We start from the raw sequence: 19,810 nt of genomic DNA, 5'->3' as shown, positions 1-19,810 counted from the left end.
GGCTAAATTGATGCACCATGCAGCAGAAACAGCACTACGGCTTGCAGAACACAAATGCAAATATATTTCGTAATAGTTCCCTATTGCCGAGCTATCAGATGCAGTTCCGGAACTGCCGTGTTCGTACCTCTGAAAAAGAGTTGCAGTAATTAAATTATTTGTATACTGTTGAGCGTGCGCGCATTTACAATGACACTCTGTGCGACGGTCTGCCTGCTTAGCTGGATGGCAACGTGCCTACCTCCCATGCACTGGGCCGGGTTCGATTCCCGGCCAGGTTGGAGATTTTCCCCGCTCGGGAACTGGGTGTTGTCCTCATCGTAATTTCATCCTCATCATCGGCCACAAGTCGCCAAATGTGACGCCGACTGAAATAAGACTTGCACTTGGCCGAAACCGACTGGTACATCCCGGCCAACAATGCCATACGCCCATTTCATTTTTTTTTCTGTGTGACAGTGCGATTTTGTCATTCGAGGATAATTTTTAAATTAATGTTCTCCATCGTAAGGAAGTAGATTGACTATTTCTGTGACTGTTACCTGAATGTTGTACTTTTTGATTGCAGCCGACTGCCGGTCTACACAGAGTGAGACATGACTGATTTGTGTCTCCTTCGTACAGCGAGACGCGCAGTTCGTGTGTTGGGATGTCAGTTTCACTGCTTAGAAAAATTTTGCAGGACTCGGTACTCCCTACGTGTGAATGTTCCCTTGTGTCATAAAATAACAGAGATTCAATGGAAAACGGTCTGCATTAGCCCTAGTGGTCGGCCACTGATTTTATTCTTTTTCTGCTCAGGTCGACAAATAGATGGTGTCTTCAGAGTAAGGCGCTCAGTAGAGGCCTAATCCGGTATAAAGGGCATCGCTAAACAGTTAACACAATTAAGGGAGGCTGTTATAACTTGGTGTCAGACAAAGACGAATCCCACTCTTAAAATGGAACGTTTGGTGTTACATTAGTTTTACCATACAGCTAAAGCAGTCTCCGTAGGATTTGTTGACAACATGAAATAATGGACCAGGGTACTCTTTCTCATTAAAATACATAGTTCTTGATTTTGAAGTTCATTCACAGACACAGAATTAAAATAACATAAAATAGAGCTAGAAGACAAATAGAAAAAAATCATTTTGAATAGAAAAGTAAACACAACACATTTCCTTGAAATCGATCCTCTCACAAGCTTCGTATATATTGCTCGTGCATTTCCCATTGAAACTATGTTCTGCACTTCAAGGTTTTTATTTTTATTAAGAAGTATACTGCACTATAATCCATTTTATTGGCGTTTAAAAAGCGGTAGTTATCAATAAAAATTTGCTGAATTGATACATCAGCATTTTAAGACAGTGCTTGAATTTTGCTTTGATGAAAAAAATACAAGCAGTTAAGGAAGACTTTTCCCAGAATATTTACTTTCGCCTCAGTGTCGGTTCTAGCATGCCCTTGTAGTGAAAAGACTGCGTGTGAAAAGTTAAGAACCATTTTAGTAAGGTACAGGACAATAGTGACAGGGTGTTTTCAAACAGTGCAAACGCCCGCTGTACTGCCGTGGGACGCAGGGGAAGGCCATTGTTACGGCCACTAAAGCGTAACTTTATATTTCAATTCTAGTTTAGTTTCTGTCGGCATCTGTTCCGTCATTGGTTTTCGCTTTCCTGGTCTTAAGTGACAGCCCCATCCAAGACGCAGTACGGGACTGTTGTTTATGAGATATCTTAACAAGAAGTAGCTGAGCTGTAGAGCATTCTGGTCACTATTTTAACTGTATTAAGAGTTTCAAAGTAGTTTACAAGGTAAGTGCTTTCAGTTACGGGTTATTCACAAGTCAGATACTATCATAGTCTGAACTGGACTTGTATTTGCTAGTTAGCAAGCGCAAAATGGTGTACCCTGAACGAGTGCGAGGAGAGGCCTTGGTGGATAATCCACTGTACACTTCATTGCAATTTTATTTTATTTATTTTTTGCCGAAGTAGTGTACTGTTTTTTCTGTACGAAGAAGACCGCTAACAGCGACAACTCGTTTTTAAAAATTCTTGTTTGCCTGTCCAGTATCGGTCAGCTACATCCTTCTTGAGGGTAGTACTTTCACATGTATTACATAAAAATATCATCACCTTTAATGGTATAAGACTGACTTAAATCGATGAAAAAGCTAATATTTCTATTATAAATCGATTTTAATTACTGGAAGAAACAGAAAGTAACTAGCGATTTTTTTAAAAAAATTCTGGTTTTGTTAGTACAAATTTTTATAAAAAACCAGTTGTCACTGGAACATATTCAAGTTTCAGTATTAGATCACATGGTTCGTAAACCCATCAGATTTGTAATTTATTTAAGTTATTATCATAAACAGCTGCTCCAGCGGGTAAATATTTGACATAAAATGCAGCATCGAGACACACTTGCAGAAGACATCGAGTAAGTAATGAATGCAAAAGTAGCCTCCGTTCGTGTGCAGCTGCAGAAACCGTCTAAGGCAGTAAGAGAAGGAACTTTGAAGGCATTTGTGGCTAAATTGGGTCCCTTTCACCAATCCTTCGTCAGGGGTTAACCGAGATTCATCGGGCATAGAGTATCATCAAAATATCTGTAACGAACTAGCTCGGGAAGTGTAAGCAAACATCGCGTTCAGTGGCAATGATTCGTGTTTTATCGTGGGCCGATGTGCATTTTGACCACTGTGGCCACATCTTCAGGAACAATTTGCTTAAAAGAGATGAATTCATGGGAAAGTGCGTTCCTGTTACGGGAAGTGCGTGTTTTAAAAAATTTAAAATTGGAATCGAAGAACAGAAAATAAAACTGACCTTTCCAGACATTTTCACGCCACAGTTATCGGTTCTGGAACACCGTTCACCACAAATTCACATAGCTCAAGAGCATGGGAAAGATTGGTAGTGCAAAAAAGCAAATTGCTCCTAAAGATGGATCCAGTGGGTAAAAAACATGCGTAGTGTAACACAGCAAAACACTAATATTTGGCACCAAAGACTGTGCTCGGTACGCGTGTCTTCGGATCAGTCACCTGTAACAACGAATTATTGAAAGCATTAAACGATCGATTCGACACAGCACACGTCGTGTAAACTTGCATTGAGCCGTAGCCTGCCATAAGTGCCGCAAAACAATCCGTTGCCTACTCGCGAGGAACATGGATGCTGTAACACAGATGCGCGCGGTCGCGACGAAGCTCGTATGTGTGTGTGTGTGTGTGGGGGAATGCAGAACCGCCGATTCACGAGCACCCGCTCGCCAGCGCGTTTGCCGCGAGAATGACGCCAGCGGGGTCCCGACCGCGCCGACTGCCCCCTCCCTCTGTCGCTGGGCCCCCTCCACCGCCCGGGGCCCGCGTGTTGGCGCCGTGGTGGGGGGCACCATCGGAACCGGGCCGCGCTCAGTGACAGCGCGGGAGGGCGCCGTGCGGCGGCTCGCGCCGTGTGCGCATCCGCCAGGAGCGCCGATGCCAGCGCTGGAGCCGCGCGACACCCTCGCGGCCGACCCCCGCCGCGCACGCTTTTCTTGTGAATGACCGAGACCCCACCCTCGCAGCACACTCACCTGGACAGCCTATTGGCTAATCGGACGTGTTCACCTTAACCGCTCGGAAAGGCCCAGCCTTTTGTCGTACTGCAACACCGCTGCCGAGGAGGGTGGGAGGGGAGGGAGGATAGCCGAGGGTGGGGGGGAGGAGGGGCGTTCGCGAGGTGGGATAGTCCGTACACCCTTCTTGCGGTGACTACTATGCGGCGGACTTTATTTAAGTGCCGACGCCGGCCGGCCCTTGGCAGTTCCGCTCACCCGTAGCTCGGTGGTGAATTGGTGATGACGTGTGTGGTTCCAGCTAGCGAGAGGTACTAGGCGCGTATATATACACCAGTTGGTATAGCTCAGTGTCAGTCGAGCGCGCAGCAGGAGCCGTAGCAGTCGTCCTCCGACCGACACCGTTGTCCGCCTCTCGTGTTATTGCACCTCCGTGTGGAGAGATGGAAGTGACGCCTTGCAGCCTGGAGGACATGTTCGCCGTCCGCGAGTCGCAGTACACGTGCACGGTGGCGAGCCGGCGCGCGCCTTCCAGAGGCGCTATCGCTGTACCGCGCCCGGCGCGCCACCCCTCGCGGCCTTCCTTCCTTTGCCGTCCGGCGCCGCCCTCCACGCCGTCGACGTCTTCGTCGTCATTGTCGCCTTCTTCTTCTTCGCCGTCATCCTCGTCGTCCAGCACGGCCAGCTTAGCGATACGTAGTAAGTCCACTTTGACGTTCGGTAACCGACTCCTCTGGTCGTTCAGCGCCGTTCGTGCATACCTACGATGCGATTGTCAGTGATTTTTAAGCTATTTTTGCATAGCGCTTTTTGCTTTTGAATAGAACTAATATTTTGAAAATATTTTTCCACGATCGGATCAAACGATTAGGTGACTCGCGTTATATTATTCTAAATGTTTGCTGCGAGGTAAGGCCTGAACACTTCCCTTTCATTTTGGGCGACTATATACAAACGTACAGTAATTTTTTGTTAATCTTCCAGTGTTTATTCGGAATATAGGGGAGAACTTTCGTGTTTACTAACCAAAATTTTGCATTTTGTATGTTTTAGCGATTTTTTCATATTTTGTGCGGGGGGCTGCTGTGTTTTTGCTTTTTTCATTACTTTCGATATCTGGTAACTTTTAATTTCCTGTTCTTATGTATTAATTTAGTCTGATCGTTAACTACCGGCCCCGAACAATAAGTATGTTCTGTACGTCGTTGACTCGCCTGTTCGAGAAATGGTGTTAAAGCCCGTGTTCGATTGTCTGCTTTAGATTTTCCTTAGATTATCTAAATCGCTTAAAGCGAAGGCATTCATTGTTAATTGGAAAACTCCACGCCCGATTTCCTACGTCATTCTTGTCGACTGTGAGCTGTGATGCGACTTTAATTAAGTTGTATACGGCACAACTTACTTACTTGGGGTGGAATGCCGCATCTCAAGCTTCACTGAGCAGACGTCATCCGAAAACCTCTAGTTGTCTATTGTTTCAGTAGCCATTTTCAGACCACGATTCCGAAACTACAACATACCGGACAGCTTCAGTTGCAACCTGTGACTTAACGTATGAGGACGTTTTAGCCGATTAAAACCCTGTAATGTTAGATACTGACAGAATATCTATTCAGTGTAAAGAAAGTAACTAACTCTGAAGGTAGATAAAGGCAAAGTTGTATACTGCAGGATACGTCAAACATTTGATTACCGGTAAGCTATTTGTGTTTCATTACTACAGTCAGGCGAATCATACGAATATTTAGTGGCAAAATGTATAGAAATCCCAAATTGAGGGACCACATAGGTATACTGATGCGAGACTGCAGATTATGTGCGAAATAGATAGCTGACGAAAAGCTTGTATGCTCCATATTAGCACACTATTGAAATATGTGGAATTCATACGAAAGTGGGGCATTATCTCCTGGAAATAAACTTTTAAAAATCCTGAAACGTGCGCTCGGAGAGGAAACTAGAAAATAAATTCAGTTCAGAGTAATAAAAGGTCTCTCGAACGGACAAGCAGAATTTCTTTTTATGCTGTCTGTAAATTGGACAGGTAGATTCCCTACTATATGGCACAATAAAAAAGAAATGCTCACATCACCAAGTTCATGGTGGTTGTCTAAATATACGCGTGGGTGTTAAGATAGAACTTCGGCGCAAGAGTGATGGATGGTGTTTGGCTCTCCACGTAAGCCGTGTAATGAGACGCAGTGCTTGTTCGCGCTGCGTGTGTCGATAACGCATCAGGCGGCGCCCCGCGGTATCGCACGCACAACCACCTGTTGCTGTTTTCCCGTGTCCTTTTGCCAGGCTGCGCGGTCGAAAAGTTTCGTGTGGCCGCTGAATCATAGCGTAGACGGGTAGTTACGATCCGCGGTGAGGAATGCAGTTGACACGCGGCACAAAAATGTGCCCGGTGGCGTTGCTCTGGGTTGCGAAACCTGCCGTAGGTCATTGCGAGTGTGTGGGCCTCGCGCGGTGACGTCAGCGCCGGCACTACCTGCACGACAATGGGCGTCCCGTTACTCTGGCAGTCTCTGGTACCAATTACCAGCGAAAAGTCGGGACTCTCCACTGGTTGCTACATTTCTGCAAACCTACCGTACGCTGCGTCGTTGGAGGGTTACATAATGTACGTGTTCCGTCTCCTACGAGAATTTGTTGAAGAATTCCGTGATACACCCGCGCTGAGTAAGCAAATGTGTGTAATTATGTTTTGTATTTTCTCTATCTCTTCAATTAATCCATATTCGCAAATGTCCCAGACTTAACATTTGGTCCAATTGGAGTTCTGTAAGCTATATTCTGCGTCGGCGAATTACACTTCCTTTAGATCCTACCGATGAGTTTTAGTCTTCCCATCGCTTGTCACGAGGCTGCATTTTGTGGTCATTCTAGCTTAAATCACTCCCATGAGATGCTTTTGCATGTGATTCCAGCAAGTGATCCGCGATATTTTTCGTCTGCTTGTCGTTTACGAGTTTTGCACCAAGAGCATTTGGATACCACCCTCAATTTTATAGCCGTTTTTCTAACGACATTAGCCTAGGCTACACACCAGCGTAATGTGCGAACACTTTCAAGAGTTAAAAATGTGAATTACCTTTCCGTTTATTCCTGTTGTGAAAAGTAAAATATACATCACACTTTCTTGAAATACATTGAACGTACCTTTCGTTTCCCCCGATGTCTTTCAGTGATATACCTTTTTCTGTAAGCACGGTATCTCACAGGTCTCACGTGTAGCAACGAGTGTCCCGAAACAGCGCTCCAAACCTGTTCGAATTAGAAACCGCGGGGGCCCACCCAGATTAGCCAAATCTGTGCGTCTGCGGAAGCTTTGGTGGTCCCTGCTGCTTATACTACCTGCGTTGTAGCTCCGGCAATTACTGCAGGAAGTTCTACGAAACGAATATCCCAGGATCTTTCCCGGCTTTGCTGGGTGTTTTAAATTTCTAGGTACAAGAAATCCATTCTACCTAACTAGATAGTACGTTGCCGTCAGACGAGAATGTCCCTTTTTAATTGCGTCTACATGAGTGTTTGCGAAAGGCGGCGCTTCCATTGTGGGGCACATTTGCGCGCCTGGTACCGCACGGAGCGCCTTCGCGGAAGACCTCGTCTTCACCTGTTCTGTGTGTTTCGGCTACGGGGAAAAACCAGTCACTTATCCTTCATGTGCTCCTTTTGCTGGCTGGTATTTGAAGTCAGTTAACGAATGTTACTTCCGCAAGACGGCGCTATCTGACCACTTGCTGTTTTGCTGCCGCCTCTGTATGCACCCTTTTATTTCTGGGTCGTACACACGTAATGACGACCAATTCCGCCGCAAAGGTTCAAAGAACAAATGATTTTCTGCAGTCGTCTTTTGCGCTAAGCTGAGAGCTGCAACGACATCGTTCTTGCTCCTTAGCGAGGTGATTGTAAAATTATGGGCATATTTTGCGCTCGCGCACTGTAACTTTTGTCGAGACCAAACAGCACCTGTCATTATTTTGTAAGCACCTTTCGGATGAAACTTTTTGTTTTCTTTGTATATGAGTTTCAGATAGCTACAGTTAACGGAGGAGCCCAGTCAGGTTGGTGCCCTGTTTTGGTTTTTTTTTCTTCTTTCCTTTTTGCCTTTCTTCGTTACAATTCCTCAGCATCACTTAATTCTTACATAATACCGAAACATATATGCAGTTCGTTGTTCTTAAGGGGCAGATACCGTCAAGAACGACAGTGATGACCAGTGCATCTCAAAGGAATATGATACCGTCTCTAGTGTCCACAACATACGTAGCCCACCTCACTGACGTGTTCGTAGTAGTATACAGAGAGATCTCATCGCTTAAAAATGGTTAGAAAATGCACAAAGATTTGCAGATACGTTGCATTTGGTGCAAAGATACTCGGACACTTTCCTGTGAATAAATGTATTGTAATACAATGCACGTACGTAGATGAAGAGGCCGTACATCTTTTCTCGACACTATCAGCCATCAATCAAAACCTTCAGATATTTAATTGAAGTTTGGAGGGTGATTTAAAGTTCAGCAACTTCGTAAATCTAGCCATTGGCGTCAGATGTGCAATTCTCCCATGGAAAAGACCACTTACTCTTAGCGACCCATTGTTGTTTAATTCCAAGTCGGTTTATGGCAAGTTTTTGAGAAGGCTCAAAGGAGAACTGCTCTGGTTTGTTCAGTCAGCGCCACAGCATCCTAGAAGCTGTCATCAAAGTTCGGCGAAGGACGCCATGAGAAAGACATTATGCATCGCGGAGCTTTGTTCTTTAAATCTGATAGGGCCTCTCCCAGCACGAATCTGTTAACTACGTTGTACTCCCAATATACGCCCCGCGTAATGGCGAATGATAGAATTAGATGAATTCGATCATTTACAGAGGGATACGTACAATCATCCTGCCCGCAAACAATCCGGAGGGTAAGAGAGCGAGATGGGAGGTTGTTGTACGGTATGTATTACATACAGGTGGATTTTACCTCGGCAGATGCGTGGCTGAGGGCCTGCCTGCTGCTTAGCACTAGCCGGCCTCGCGTCCTGCTGCAGGTCTGGATTCTGTGCTGTAGTTTTTGGTACAGCCGCGACTCGGCGGGACGCTGCGTTGGAACCCGGCGCGCCGGCGTGATGGATGCAGCCACTTAGCAGCAATTAGAGGACGTTACAGATCACTCGCCTCGCCTAGGCTTGCTAGGGCTTCTTCCCGTACACTTCCTCCGCATGCCGATTCTCGGAACTGGCCGCGTGCCGTCTTTTTCGTGTCGGCGTCTGCTCTTGATACACGAGTGCATGAAATCCGGGACCTCACATCCCGAGCGACTGCCCCGCGATCCGTGGTAGGCAACAATGTTAACGGCGGCGGTGCAGTCATTCACGTCCGTGCCGCCGGCTCTTCCAGAGACACTACCGTTTGTGCGATGCCAAGAAGGATGCATCTCGTCGAAATAAACTTGATACCACGGAGCAGTACACGGCAGTACAGAAATTATTAAAATGACAGAACGGTTCAAACTTTCCCCAAACTTTTCGGTATTTAGCATAGTTAATTTTCACTGTTTGTCCACGATATTTTGTCGCTTTCATAGCCGGCTTTTCGATTCAGACTTCTTTAATAGATAGGCGATAAATGAAGCACACACATCAGTATCGTAGTGATATATCATGCACGAGCTGAAATGCCAATCTATGGAAAACCCATTTTCCGAGACCCATAAATTTGCCCCCTTTCAGTTAACTCACACGCTGACTTCGCGGTATATGACTTGAACGCTCGTCCTTGCTCTCACGTCTTTCCATAACTGCGCTTGACGTAACATTCAACTCTACGGTCACATTGACGACTGCTCGACCTTCGTGTCTACAATCTGAATCACTTGTTGGTACACATCACTGTTTCTACGTGCAGCATGTGACTTCACGCTAGGCGCATCAACACTTGGCGTGCATGTAGTGCTTATCGGCAACCTGTCAATGCACTGCATTCTATTTTTCTAGAAAGTATTACGACACAGTAATTCTCTAAAGTTACGACACTCGACTGAATATATCAGGGTCAGATTTATTGCACAGAGAAAGATCCTACATAACTCGCCTTTCTTCGAATATCCGTTTTATTAGAGCGCTCCGTTCAGTAGCGTGACAACGGTTTCGACAGCTGGCAACGTGGTTCCTAATTTTGAGTAATGGCCAGAAGCTCTGAAAACATCCAGGAGGAAGCCATATTGCTGTACGCATAAACAGACGTTGAAGCGTGTTAGGAGTAAACTTTAGGAGCCATAATTTACAGTTAAATTGGTCGTAGCGGCGCAGTTCTTTCCTTTTGCTTTTGACTCTTTCCGCCGCTCGTCTGGTCCAGCGCAGAGAAGGGCTTTTCAGGGAGCCGTTAAACTAACGGGCGGCAACGCGCTGTCTACAGGTTCCTGACTCTCTGAACTATTACACGTCGTGCCACGGTAACTCGTTTACAGACTGTTGTCATTGCAAATCGAGGCATACAAACGAGGTGGATCTTGCAGAGAGCAAGGCAACGGCCATTCAAAATCTGTAACAAAATGCTGCTGACTACGAAGTACCTGGCAGCTAAGTAATGAAATATTTTTGAAAAAATGTTCATTACTACTAGCAAAGCATTTGATTGTTATAAAAAATACACACTAGCCAAGAAAATTTAACTTATTGTCTGTGTCTTCGTTGAAACGTATAATTCTGTTTTCTGCAGTACTGGACAGGAAAATGGTCGTCTAAATTCAAGTTGCTTGTTTTGTCTCATTTAGTTATTGTATCTCCAAAGAATTGTCCCTAAAAGCTTATTCATGTAATTACCCAAGTCTCCCTCTTCACAAGGTGGCACAATTTATTAGCGTTGAGGTTTGTATACGGTTGCTCGTGACTCACTGACGAATGACCGGCTACCAATGATTCACCCATTTTCCCGGGTGTGCTTATTCCATTTCCGAAATACATTACGAATTTTTATCTAGTTCTTAATAAATTGAACTTTACCATTGCCTAAGGTCCCGTCTAGGGTGAAGCTACTGCCATTTGACAGGACGTTGCGTTTCCGAGACGTAGCGTCGGGTTGAAGTTCTGTGTGACTTAGCGGCACGGCGCGTGGGCTGTCAGTAGCTGTTTGGCAGGCTCTGAGTGAGATAAGCGCCGGTGGCTCAAGTTATTTCCCAGCGGCTGAGCGTCTGCCAGGTCGCAGGCTTGCAGCCGAAAACAAGGTGCGCGTCTTGGCCGTGGACCAGGCGCCGACCATTGATTGCCTGCCCGGGGGAGGCCTGAGACTCACCGGGATTCGCGCAGGAAGCGTCTGGAGGCCGCTCTCCGGAATAAATCTCTTCCCAGAAGGCCGCCCCGCACCACTCACAGCTGTGCCGTGAGCCGTGCTCGTTTTTTGCCTGACTGCCTGTACATAGATGCACAACTGAGTGTATCCACTGAAAGCCGTTGCACATTCCTCAGTGATGAACTCGAGAAAAGAAATCAGGTGTGCAGTTTCGTGATCTCATAAAATGCCTAGAATTGGATTAAACGGCTAGTAAAAATCGGAAGAGCGCGTACGGTGGATCGGCGACGATAGACAAGTCTAGGTGACCAGTCAGCTCTCTTGTTGCTTCTGAGATCACTCATTCTCTTAAGAAATTTCGATAGTTGTTGAACTCTTCGTCCTAAACGCATCTCTAAGAGGCGGGAATATCTCACTGCAACACACGGTGAAGATCTGGAGCCGCGTTGTAGAAATCAAGAGCACGACGCCTTTATCGACCACGACAAAGGCTTGCCATCATTTTTTGTGCTGGTCGCTGGTTCTTTCTTAAACTTCTGATGCCCCCATTTCATCCTTTGAAGTAAGAGCATTGACTTCAAAAGCTTCAAACAGACCAGAGCATACTCCTCCCCTCTCTCCCTGTAACTGGGTGCGGACTGTCGAGATATCCTTTTCACGCTGCCCCCGAGGTTTTGGTATCGTATCACGCCACAGTTCTGTGCAGACAGCACACGTCCGATCTAACGAATCTTCCCGTCAACTCGCTAATGATTCGTGTCAGTTGATGGTCTCCTATGCTGTTGCTTTTTATGTCTCATGGATACTTGACCACTGTTTTCTTCAGACGTGTCGAATAGCTAACAGGTTTCATTCCTCAAAGAACTTAATGCAGTTTGGTGGTCCAGCGTGGTATGCATTATTGTCGTATCTACTTTTGCTTTACCTGGTACATTCCATTAGGTTGCGAACGACGGTTGATTTAGAAATCTGTCTGTAGAATTTCCGTCGCCATTGTATTAGTTTGAAGATTTTGGTTACGTAAAGAGTCTTGTGAAATGCTTCGGCCTTCCTTCAATGCTGTATATAAAAAAGGGCTAAGGGAAGAAATAGAGGGAAATTTCAGTGCAGTGACTGGATGGTACTTCGTGCTCTTCGCCATTACTGTCGACGGGGAATCGACTCTGTTCAGCAAGCTAATTTCGGAGACTTGCTAAGACCGAGTTGGACAGGTGGGACGCGACTACCCACGCATTCCGGCGGCGGAGATGTGTGCGGTCGTTCGGCGTGCCTTATCTCCTGCAGGTAGTATACCGACTGTCGCGACATCCTTAAGCCTCTCGGAGTGCGCATTCCACATCTGTCTTTATTGTGTCTGAGCCATCCACGATAACAACACGGCGCGTGCCTGCCGACAGATGACCACAGTGTGCCAAAATTCAGGCGTAAACACAGCGGTTGTGACACGGCGGCCTGCTGAAGTGTCGTATCCCCCCGCCCCCCCCCCCCTCGCCGTTTTTTTGTTACCAGTTGCCGGATAGTCATCTTGTCATCTTTTTCAACGAAAATAATACTGTTGTTATTGCGTTAAAATGTATAAATTCTTTCGGCGCTATGTTCGCGTTGGTGGGGAGATTGTCTCCAATGAGCAACAATGTGTCTGAAGGGATTCATTATGAGCAGGGTTCAAGTTGTCAGCCGTTGGGATTGTGTAACTCCGATGCCGAAAATTTTGCGTGGATGATGCGTGTGAATGACATGTTTGTAAGCTTTGTATTTATTATAGTAAATATTTGCGAGCCGAATCGACGCTGGCTTGCAAAACAATAAATATCACTTGTGATGTACTCGCGATGGTGTTTGCCTCTCCTTACGGCTGCAAAAGCTTAATATAAAAATTACGAACATGTATCTTCCGGGACGAATCAGAAACATAATACTTCCTCCTGAGGGGAAAATTCAAGCTCCCACTAACGCAAATTGTCAGTCCATCTTCCCCGCACACTTTCCAGAAAAGGGTGGGGCGAAGATACTGACACTCTGTGTAGCACCAGTCATACAACGTTTAGTGGCTTGTGGAGCAGTGATGTCTGTGTAAAAGAGATATCTTGCATGCACTTGCGGAATGTCTAATTTATACATCGATATCCAGTTAAACATCGGGCTTTAGTTTTCGCAGGGCACCCCCCTGTGTATTAGTCGGCTGTATTCATCAGTTCTCTGGCGACCCTGTATTCGGGCAAGTACAACCAGCCTTAGAAGTAGGGACTTGTGGTTGTCCTGCGAGTACCTGTACGCTCCACTGACGGACAAAAGACGTAGCTCTTCTAGCAGAACTAGAAAACGCAGTGGCAAGGGCTGGCGTGGCGTGACTCGGCACTCCTAGCGGCTGTTCGGCGGTCCGGCTGCGGGCGGCGCCGGGTTCCGGGCAGTGCGGCGCTGCGCGGCCTTGTCACAAGGCCGGCCGCGCCTAGCCTGCCCGCAACGAACGCGCCGTTTATTCTGGTTTATTTTATTGCTTTGGGCCTAAGCCTGTTTCAACAAATTTCACATAACGATACAAACAGGACGTTGATCTTACGTCATTACAAAATGTAAAATATAAAACTTCCTGGCAGATTAAAACTGTGTGCCCGACCGAGACTCGAACTCGGGACCTTTGCCTTTCGCGGGCAAGTGCTCTACCATCTGAGCTACCGAAGCACGACTCACGCCTGGTACTCACAGCTTTACTTCTGCCAGTACCTCGTCTCCTACCTTCCAATTTAATGAGGTAATTAGTCTACAAAGTACATTAGTCTGACCGTACCGTTATCATAAAAACCACAAAATTTTAACATAAAATCCAATTTAAAAACATTTGGCAACCATGCCAAAATTTTTATCTCGGAAACGGATAAAGATATCAAGAAAACAACGAGATTTTCACTCTGCAGCGGAGTGTGCGCTGATATGAAACTTCCTGGCAGATTAAAACTGTGTGCCGGACCGAGACTCGAACTCGGGACGTTTGCCCGCGTAAGACAAAGGTTCCGAGTTCGAGTCTCGGTCCGGCACAGTTTTAATCTGCGGGGAAGTTTCATATCAAGAAAAGTTTCATGGTTCTTCGAGATAGGGATCTTAGAAGTATATCCTAAAAAATTCACCTGTTTGCTGTGCGTAACCGTCCCAGAATCTGCCGCTCGGTTTTGGGTTTTCTCAGGAACCCTCCTTGAACTAAATGGCATCTCCGTAAGGCTCTTACACGCCGGTGATTATTTTGGAAAACCTGGAATTCTCAGGGAATTTCGTAAAATCTCAGGAATTCTGCATTTTTAACCTAGACTGAAACCGAATTTCATCGAGTTTTATAAATCACCAATTTTAAAATCCTTAATATCACAAAGTGTGTTAATCATATGAATATTAGTCCGTACTAATTATCAGTGTTAAAAACTGCGGTGCCCTCCCCCCCACCATAAATTTATCTGGATTTTCTTGACACCATCTTCCTCTCGTCACACCTGGAACTATCAGGAATTTTTTCTCCTTGTTTGAGTAGCCACTCTGCCCTTGCGGCGCCCCGTAGGCGACATTTAATGCCAAAAGAATCAACCGATTTGCTCCATTTGCCTAAGCAGGAGGAAGTGTGTAATATTCAAACTTCCACCTTGTACTGTAGCATAGTTTCAATAAGACGATCGTTCTGTTCGGTGTACAAGTCGTCCCTCGCCTAAGGCCTATCCAAAGCACTTGACCGTACCGTTCTATCCCCAACAGAACCCGAGGTATGACCCCAGAAAAAATCCTGTTTCTTATGTGCTACGTTTTGGAACATGTTGGGTAGTGAATGCTGTTGCACGCGTTCCGATACAGACGAAAGAGCAATGATAAAATGGTGAAAAATTTGACAGTTTCTAAAAATAATGGAAGATGATTTTTTTGGTAGTACGTGCAGAAGATTAAACTGTTGGTGTTCTGTTTTTTTTTTTATATATGAAAATATAAAGACTGAAAGATGAAGCACAAGATTTGGTACGTAGGACATCCGCAACTGAGTGGCATGATAATTAATTTATTGATATCCGCTTCAGTTGTACTCACATTTATTCAAACCACTACCAGTGTGGGCATTTTAAAATTCCATCTTCAGGTGTATGAAATTATTATATTCGGTAACACATAACATGCGTTCTGGCCACTTAGTGCAAGAACAGCGTTTCCAGACCTCTGGCGTGGCTCTCCATACAGTAGTGGTTGGCTTTCCTACCGGCTGCCCGGTGGCGGACAGTTTCCGCCAAGACGATTTGAGTGCAGCTCTTGCACTGATAGGCCCGACCGCACGTGTGTTACCAAGTACAATAATTTGATACGTCTATGGATGAGATTTTAAAATCACGAAACCGGTCGCGGTTTGAATAAATATTAATGCAACTGAAGCGGATCTCCCTAAATTAGTTAAAAGCTAAAGAGATGAAGAGCGTGGACTAGCGTGGAGACTGAAGACTGACGTGTGTGTTGGCAGGACTGTGCAGAGCTCTGGTGGTGTCCGCGTGCGTGCTGATCGTTGCCCGCCTGCCGGCCGCCATGTCCGCCCCCACGGGCAGCGCGAGGCTGAGCGAGCTGAAGCAGTCCCCGGCGCGGTGGCTGACGCCGTGCGGCGACGCGCAGCCCGACCCCAGCCCCGGCGACCTGGCGGACCAAGGCGACGCCGCCGACGCCGGCGCCTCCGGCCCCCTGGGCCACCTGCAGCTGCAGGTCGGCATCGCCTCCGACAACGCCGCCTCCTTCTTGAAGTCCTTCGTGAGTACCGAGAAGGCATGTTGTGTTCTGCACGTCTCATCCCAGCACTCGCTCTGCCGATGCCGCCGCCGCTGAGTACACCCGCCTCTAGCTCCACTGCACGCGTCGTTTCAGTTCTCCCTCTCCCTCGCGTCAACGCAGTACACGCCACACAGTAACACTTGTCGCTGCACATAGACACGTCGACACTGTGTAATTTCCTGTGCAAACCCTTCATTTGTTCTCCTCAAACTAGTTTGGACGAATTCTTATCACCGTCAGTGGGTTCTCTTTTATTCTGTAATATATGAAGTATTGGTTCGTTACCTACTGGAACACATTAATACGAGGGAAGATAGGAAAGTAACGCAGAATAATTTTACTACCAATAAGTTTAATACATAACAAAACAAAAAGCACAAATAAACTTCTATCTTTTATCTACTTGTGTACGTAATCACTAATGTTCTGAACACATCATAGTACAAGTTTCAATATCTCCTGTTCGTAGAAGCTCGTTTGTTTGGGGTTCAGGCATCTGCGAACTGCTGATTTCACTTCCGCATCTGTCACAAAGCGTTGGCCGACCAGTAATTTCTTCAAAAAAATGTTCAAATGTATGTGAAATCTTATGGGACGTAACTGCTAAGGTCATCAGTCCCTAAGCTTACACACTGCTTAACCCAAATTATCCTAAGGACAAACACACACGCCCATTCCCGAGGGAGGACTCGAACCTCCGTCGGGACCAGCCGCACAGTGCATGACTGAAGCGCCCCAGACCGCTCGGCTAATCCCGCGCGGCGTAATTTCTTCGTGGGACCAAACAGACGCAATTCCGACGGTGCGAGGTCCGGACTGTATGGTGGATGCTAGAGCACCACCTACCCAAATTTCGCTGTATGGTTGTGTATCAGTTTCTCAGGCACCCAGCGAACACCAACTTTATGAAATTTTAGGGTGTCGTGAAAAATATCGCACACCGCACCACGGGAAAGGTTGAGAACTGCTGCGATAGGGTTCGCAGTTGCACACGCCGATCGTTCAGAATTGCTGCCTCAATCGTTCCGGGGTTGCAGTTGTTACCGGTCACCCGGAGCGTGGCAAATCACTGAGGTTCACACGACTCTCTTGGAAGAATGCACACCACCTAGAGGAATTACTACAGTACATGCAGTCGTCCCCATACGACTACACACCACGCTTGTCCTTGCGAATTTCACTCGTTTTATGCTCTCTGGCTCCCAAATATTGAACTACGCTTAGCTGATCTTCACAGGTTGACGACAGTAACATGCACGCCATTTTTGTTTAGTAGTTCAGGCTTGTCTCGCTAGAGCTGCATGTGAAAACAAAATATCCTTTGTAGCGCAAACTTAAAACTATGTCGTCGTGTAATTTCAACATTCCAGCTGCAGTACGGGGGGAGAAAAAAATTATTTTGCATTGCTTTCCGGTCTTCCCTCATTAATTTTTTTTTAATTAGTTTTCGCTACCGTCCACGTATTGTACTTCATGTTGTGCGTTTATCATACAGTTTGTGAGGTGCAACGTGTCTGTAATAATTGAAATTGAACTTTTGTCTTTACGCGACGTCTCTGGTCCCAAATAAAAGACAAATGGCTCTGAGCACTATGGGACTTAACATCTGGCATCATCAGTCCCTTAGAACTTAGAACTTCTTAAACCTAACTAACCTAAGGGCATCACACACATCCATGCCCGAGGCAGGATTCGAACCTGCGGCCGCAGCGGTCGCGCGGTTCCAGACTGAAGCGCCTAGAACCGCTAGGTCACACTGACCAGCAATAAAAGACATTTAAACAATCATCGGTACAAGTTACTTTTATTTTCCACGACGACGCGTTTCGAAGGCTTACACCGCTATGTTCTGGTTGATCAGTGGTTTAGCCGAGCATTTGCTTTCCTTTAACTTCTCTTTTATATCGTAAACAGTCGCAGTTTCAGATTGTCAGTCCAACATAGGCGAAGTAAGTATATGTTACGAAACTAGGAAAATACGGCTGTAATTCGAATATTCGTTGATTGATAAGAGAGTATACTACGCATTAAACTCAGGTATTGGCCACAATTTGCACGTGAATTAATGCGTGATGGTATACTCTCTTAAGAATCGTCGAGTCATCACATTACAGCTTTTTTTCACAGTTCTGAACGTAGACGTTAGAGAAAGTTATAACTTAAACTAGCGAACTTATCGCCTTCGCTGTCTTTTCACGGTAGCACTCAGTACCTACGCCCGAACGACACATTGGCGTACCGGTGATTCTGGTTACAGGCCACTGCGAAGAGTTTTGATTAAAATTGGGAGAACAACCGAATATCAACTCCAAATTCTAGTATAACTTAAGCGATTTAAGCAGCGCACGGCAGTAGAGTTCACTGGAGGCACGACTTAATCAACAAACGTCATCATAGATTGGCAAATTTGCACGAAATATTTATGAATTGTGTACGCAAACCTTCCCCGTGAATAGCTCATCGGTTAATGAAAAACGCATCAGAATTCCTACAGTATGTTATCCGTCAACCCCTCTTACAAGGATACGGGACATGTCTCGGTATTACAATTTAAGAACAAGAAAAATAAAGTACTTCACATTTACAGGCTTGTAGGTCTGGTAAGATACGGACGGTACCGATAGTATTTATTTATGAAAAAAGCTGATGCTACACTATTCATTCATCTCTCACTCCCAGTCACTGTACACACTACGCACACATTGTTTCATAACACTATTTCGCGCACCGCAACTTCCCATTTTCTAGCCTGAAAAACTTAGTCAGCATCCCTCTGCAATGAGTGAGATGTTGAGCTCAGAAAAAGGATTTCTTCGGCAACATATGCTCATGTCGCAAATGACATTCTGTATGAGAAACGCACAACAGACCACTTAAGTAGTGACATGTTGGAAATATAAAAAGTAGAAGGTTTTGTATTTAATTTCATCAAAAACTATTTCAGAACAACATAACAAAATTACGTATGTTATTGAATAAAAGAAAATACACTGATGACGGTGAGCATCCGCCGAAACTAATTTGATGTAACCAAATAGTGTTTGCATCAACGTGGGCCCAGAAGTCCGATATTTTTTACGCCAGACACGAAGAAATCAGGATATATTCACTGAGATGGGCCAGGCCATAAACTATATACCTTTTTTTGTTTCTTGCTGCGATTTTGGGGAAAGGGGGTGATTTGTTCTTACAAGCTCCTGTAAAGTCAGGTCACTGGAATCTTAGAATGTTGTTCGACAGTTCGATGGGAATTGCTGCATAGCGCTAGAGTTGATTTTTTTTTTTTTGCCGTGAAATACTTTAAAAAAGGTGCATCTCACTTTTTGTCAACCCTGTGTGAGACGCTGTGCCGGCGAGACCGACGTGGCGGGAGTGAGAGATGTGGTCGGGTGCCGGCGAAGTTGTGTTGCAATGCCGGACGGTGAGGTGAGGTGGGGACCAAGGCCGGAGGGAATTCCCTGCGGCCTGTCACACCTCCACCAGTCTGTTCCGCCCAGCTGATTGGCTTGCTCCCCTCAGCCTCCCGTTCTAATAACAACCACTGGTTCTCAGTTGAAGCACTATTATTCTTGGACGACTCACAGTGCTCTGACCAGTTCGTTGACAAATATACCTCCTCCATTCCCCATGTGTGCATCTCTGTATATTGTGTGCAGGCCATTGCACAGTGCACGGCGAAGGGTACGTTCTGCCAATATCAGTCCCTCCTCGTGCTGCATCGCGTTCTGAGATGTTTTTGAAATTAATTGTCATTTGGCAGCTAGCGGGCTGCACTTACCCGCTGACAATACAGCATTGGCAGCGGCTGCCTCCCGCGGTGCCCCTACTTTTGCTGCGCAAAGCGTTGAGCCTGCCATTTCTCAGATAGGAAAATATTTTGCTTATTTCAGGAAAGAACAGCACAGGTCATTGAAATTAATAACCGATCGTTGAGACACTTAGACACCCTGCAGTCATATACCAAACGTACAAGACATGATTTTCAAAAATTTTACGTGGGTTTTGTAGGAGTCGGGACAGAAAAGCGACTTTCCATCACCACGGAGAGCGGAACGCTTTAATGACTACCCGCAGCTAGAACTTGAATTTGTATAGGATTGGTGACGCTGACGTTTCGTATGCGGTTTCGTCAACGGGGGCCCAAAGTTCTCGAGATTCGTAATATATAAGTTTTCCATTCGCCTTCTA

At 45.9% G+C, this 19,810-nt stretch overlaps 1 protein-coding gene across 1 annotated transcript in view; it reads left to right on the top strand.

Annotated features, from left to right (window-relative positions):
• Positions 1-3,998: 3,998 nt before the first annotated feature.
• Positions 3,999-19,810, top strand: part of LOC124796130 — a 55,077-nt gene continuing 39,265 nt past the window's right edge. The window contains exons 1-2 of the mRNA XM_047260221.1: positions 3,999-4,092; positions 15,324-15,601. Of these exons, the coding sequence (XP_047116177.1) occupies positions 3,999-4,092; positions 15,324-15,601 (372 nt within the window). The remainder of the gene's footprint in view (positions 4,093-15,323; positions 15,602-19,810) is intronic.

The sequence above is a fragment of the Schistocerca piceifrons genome, chromosome 4 (assembly GCF_021461385.2).
Source record: "Schistocerca piceifrons isolate TAMUIC-IGC-003096 chromosome 4, iqSchPice1.1, whole genome shotgun sequence".
NCBI classification, from domain to species: domain Eukaryota; kingdom Metazoa; phylum Arthropoda; class Insecta; order Orthoptera; family Acrididae; genus Schistocerca; species Schistocerca piceifrons.
This window is presented reverse-complemented; position numbering and strand designations above follow the sequence as displayed.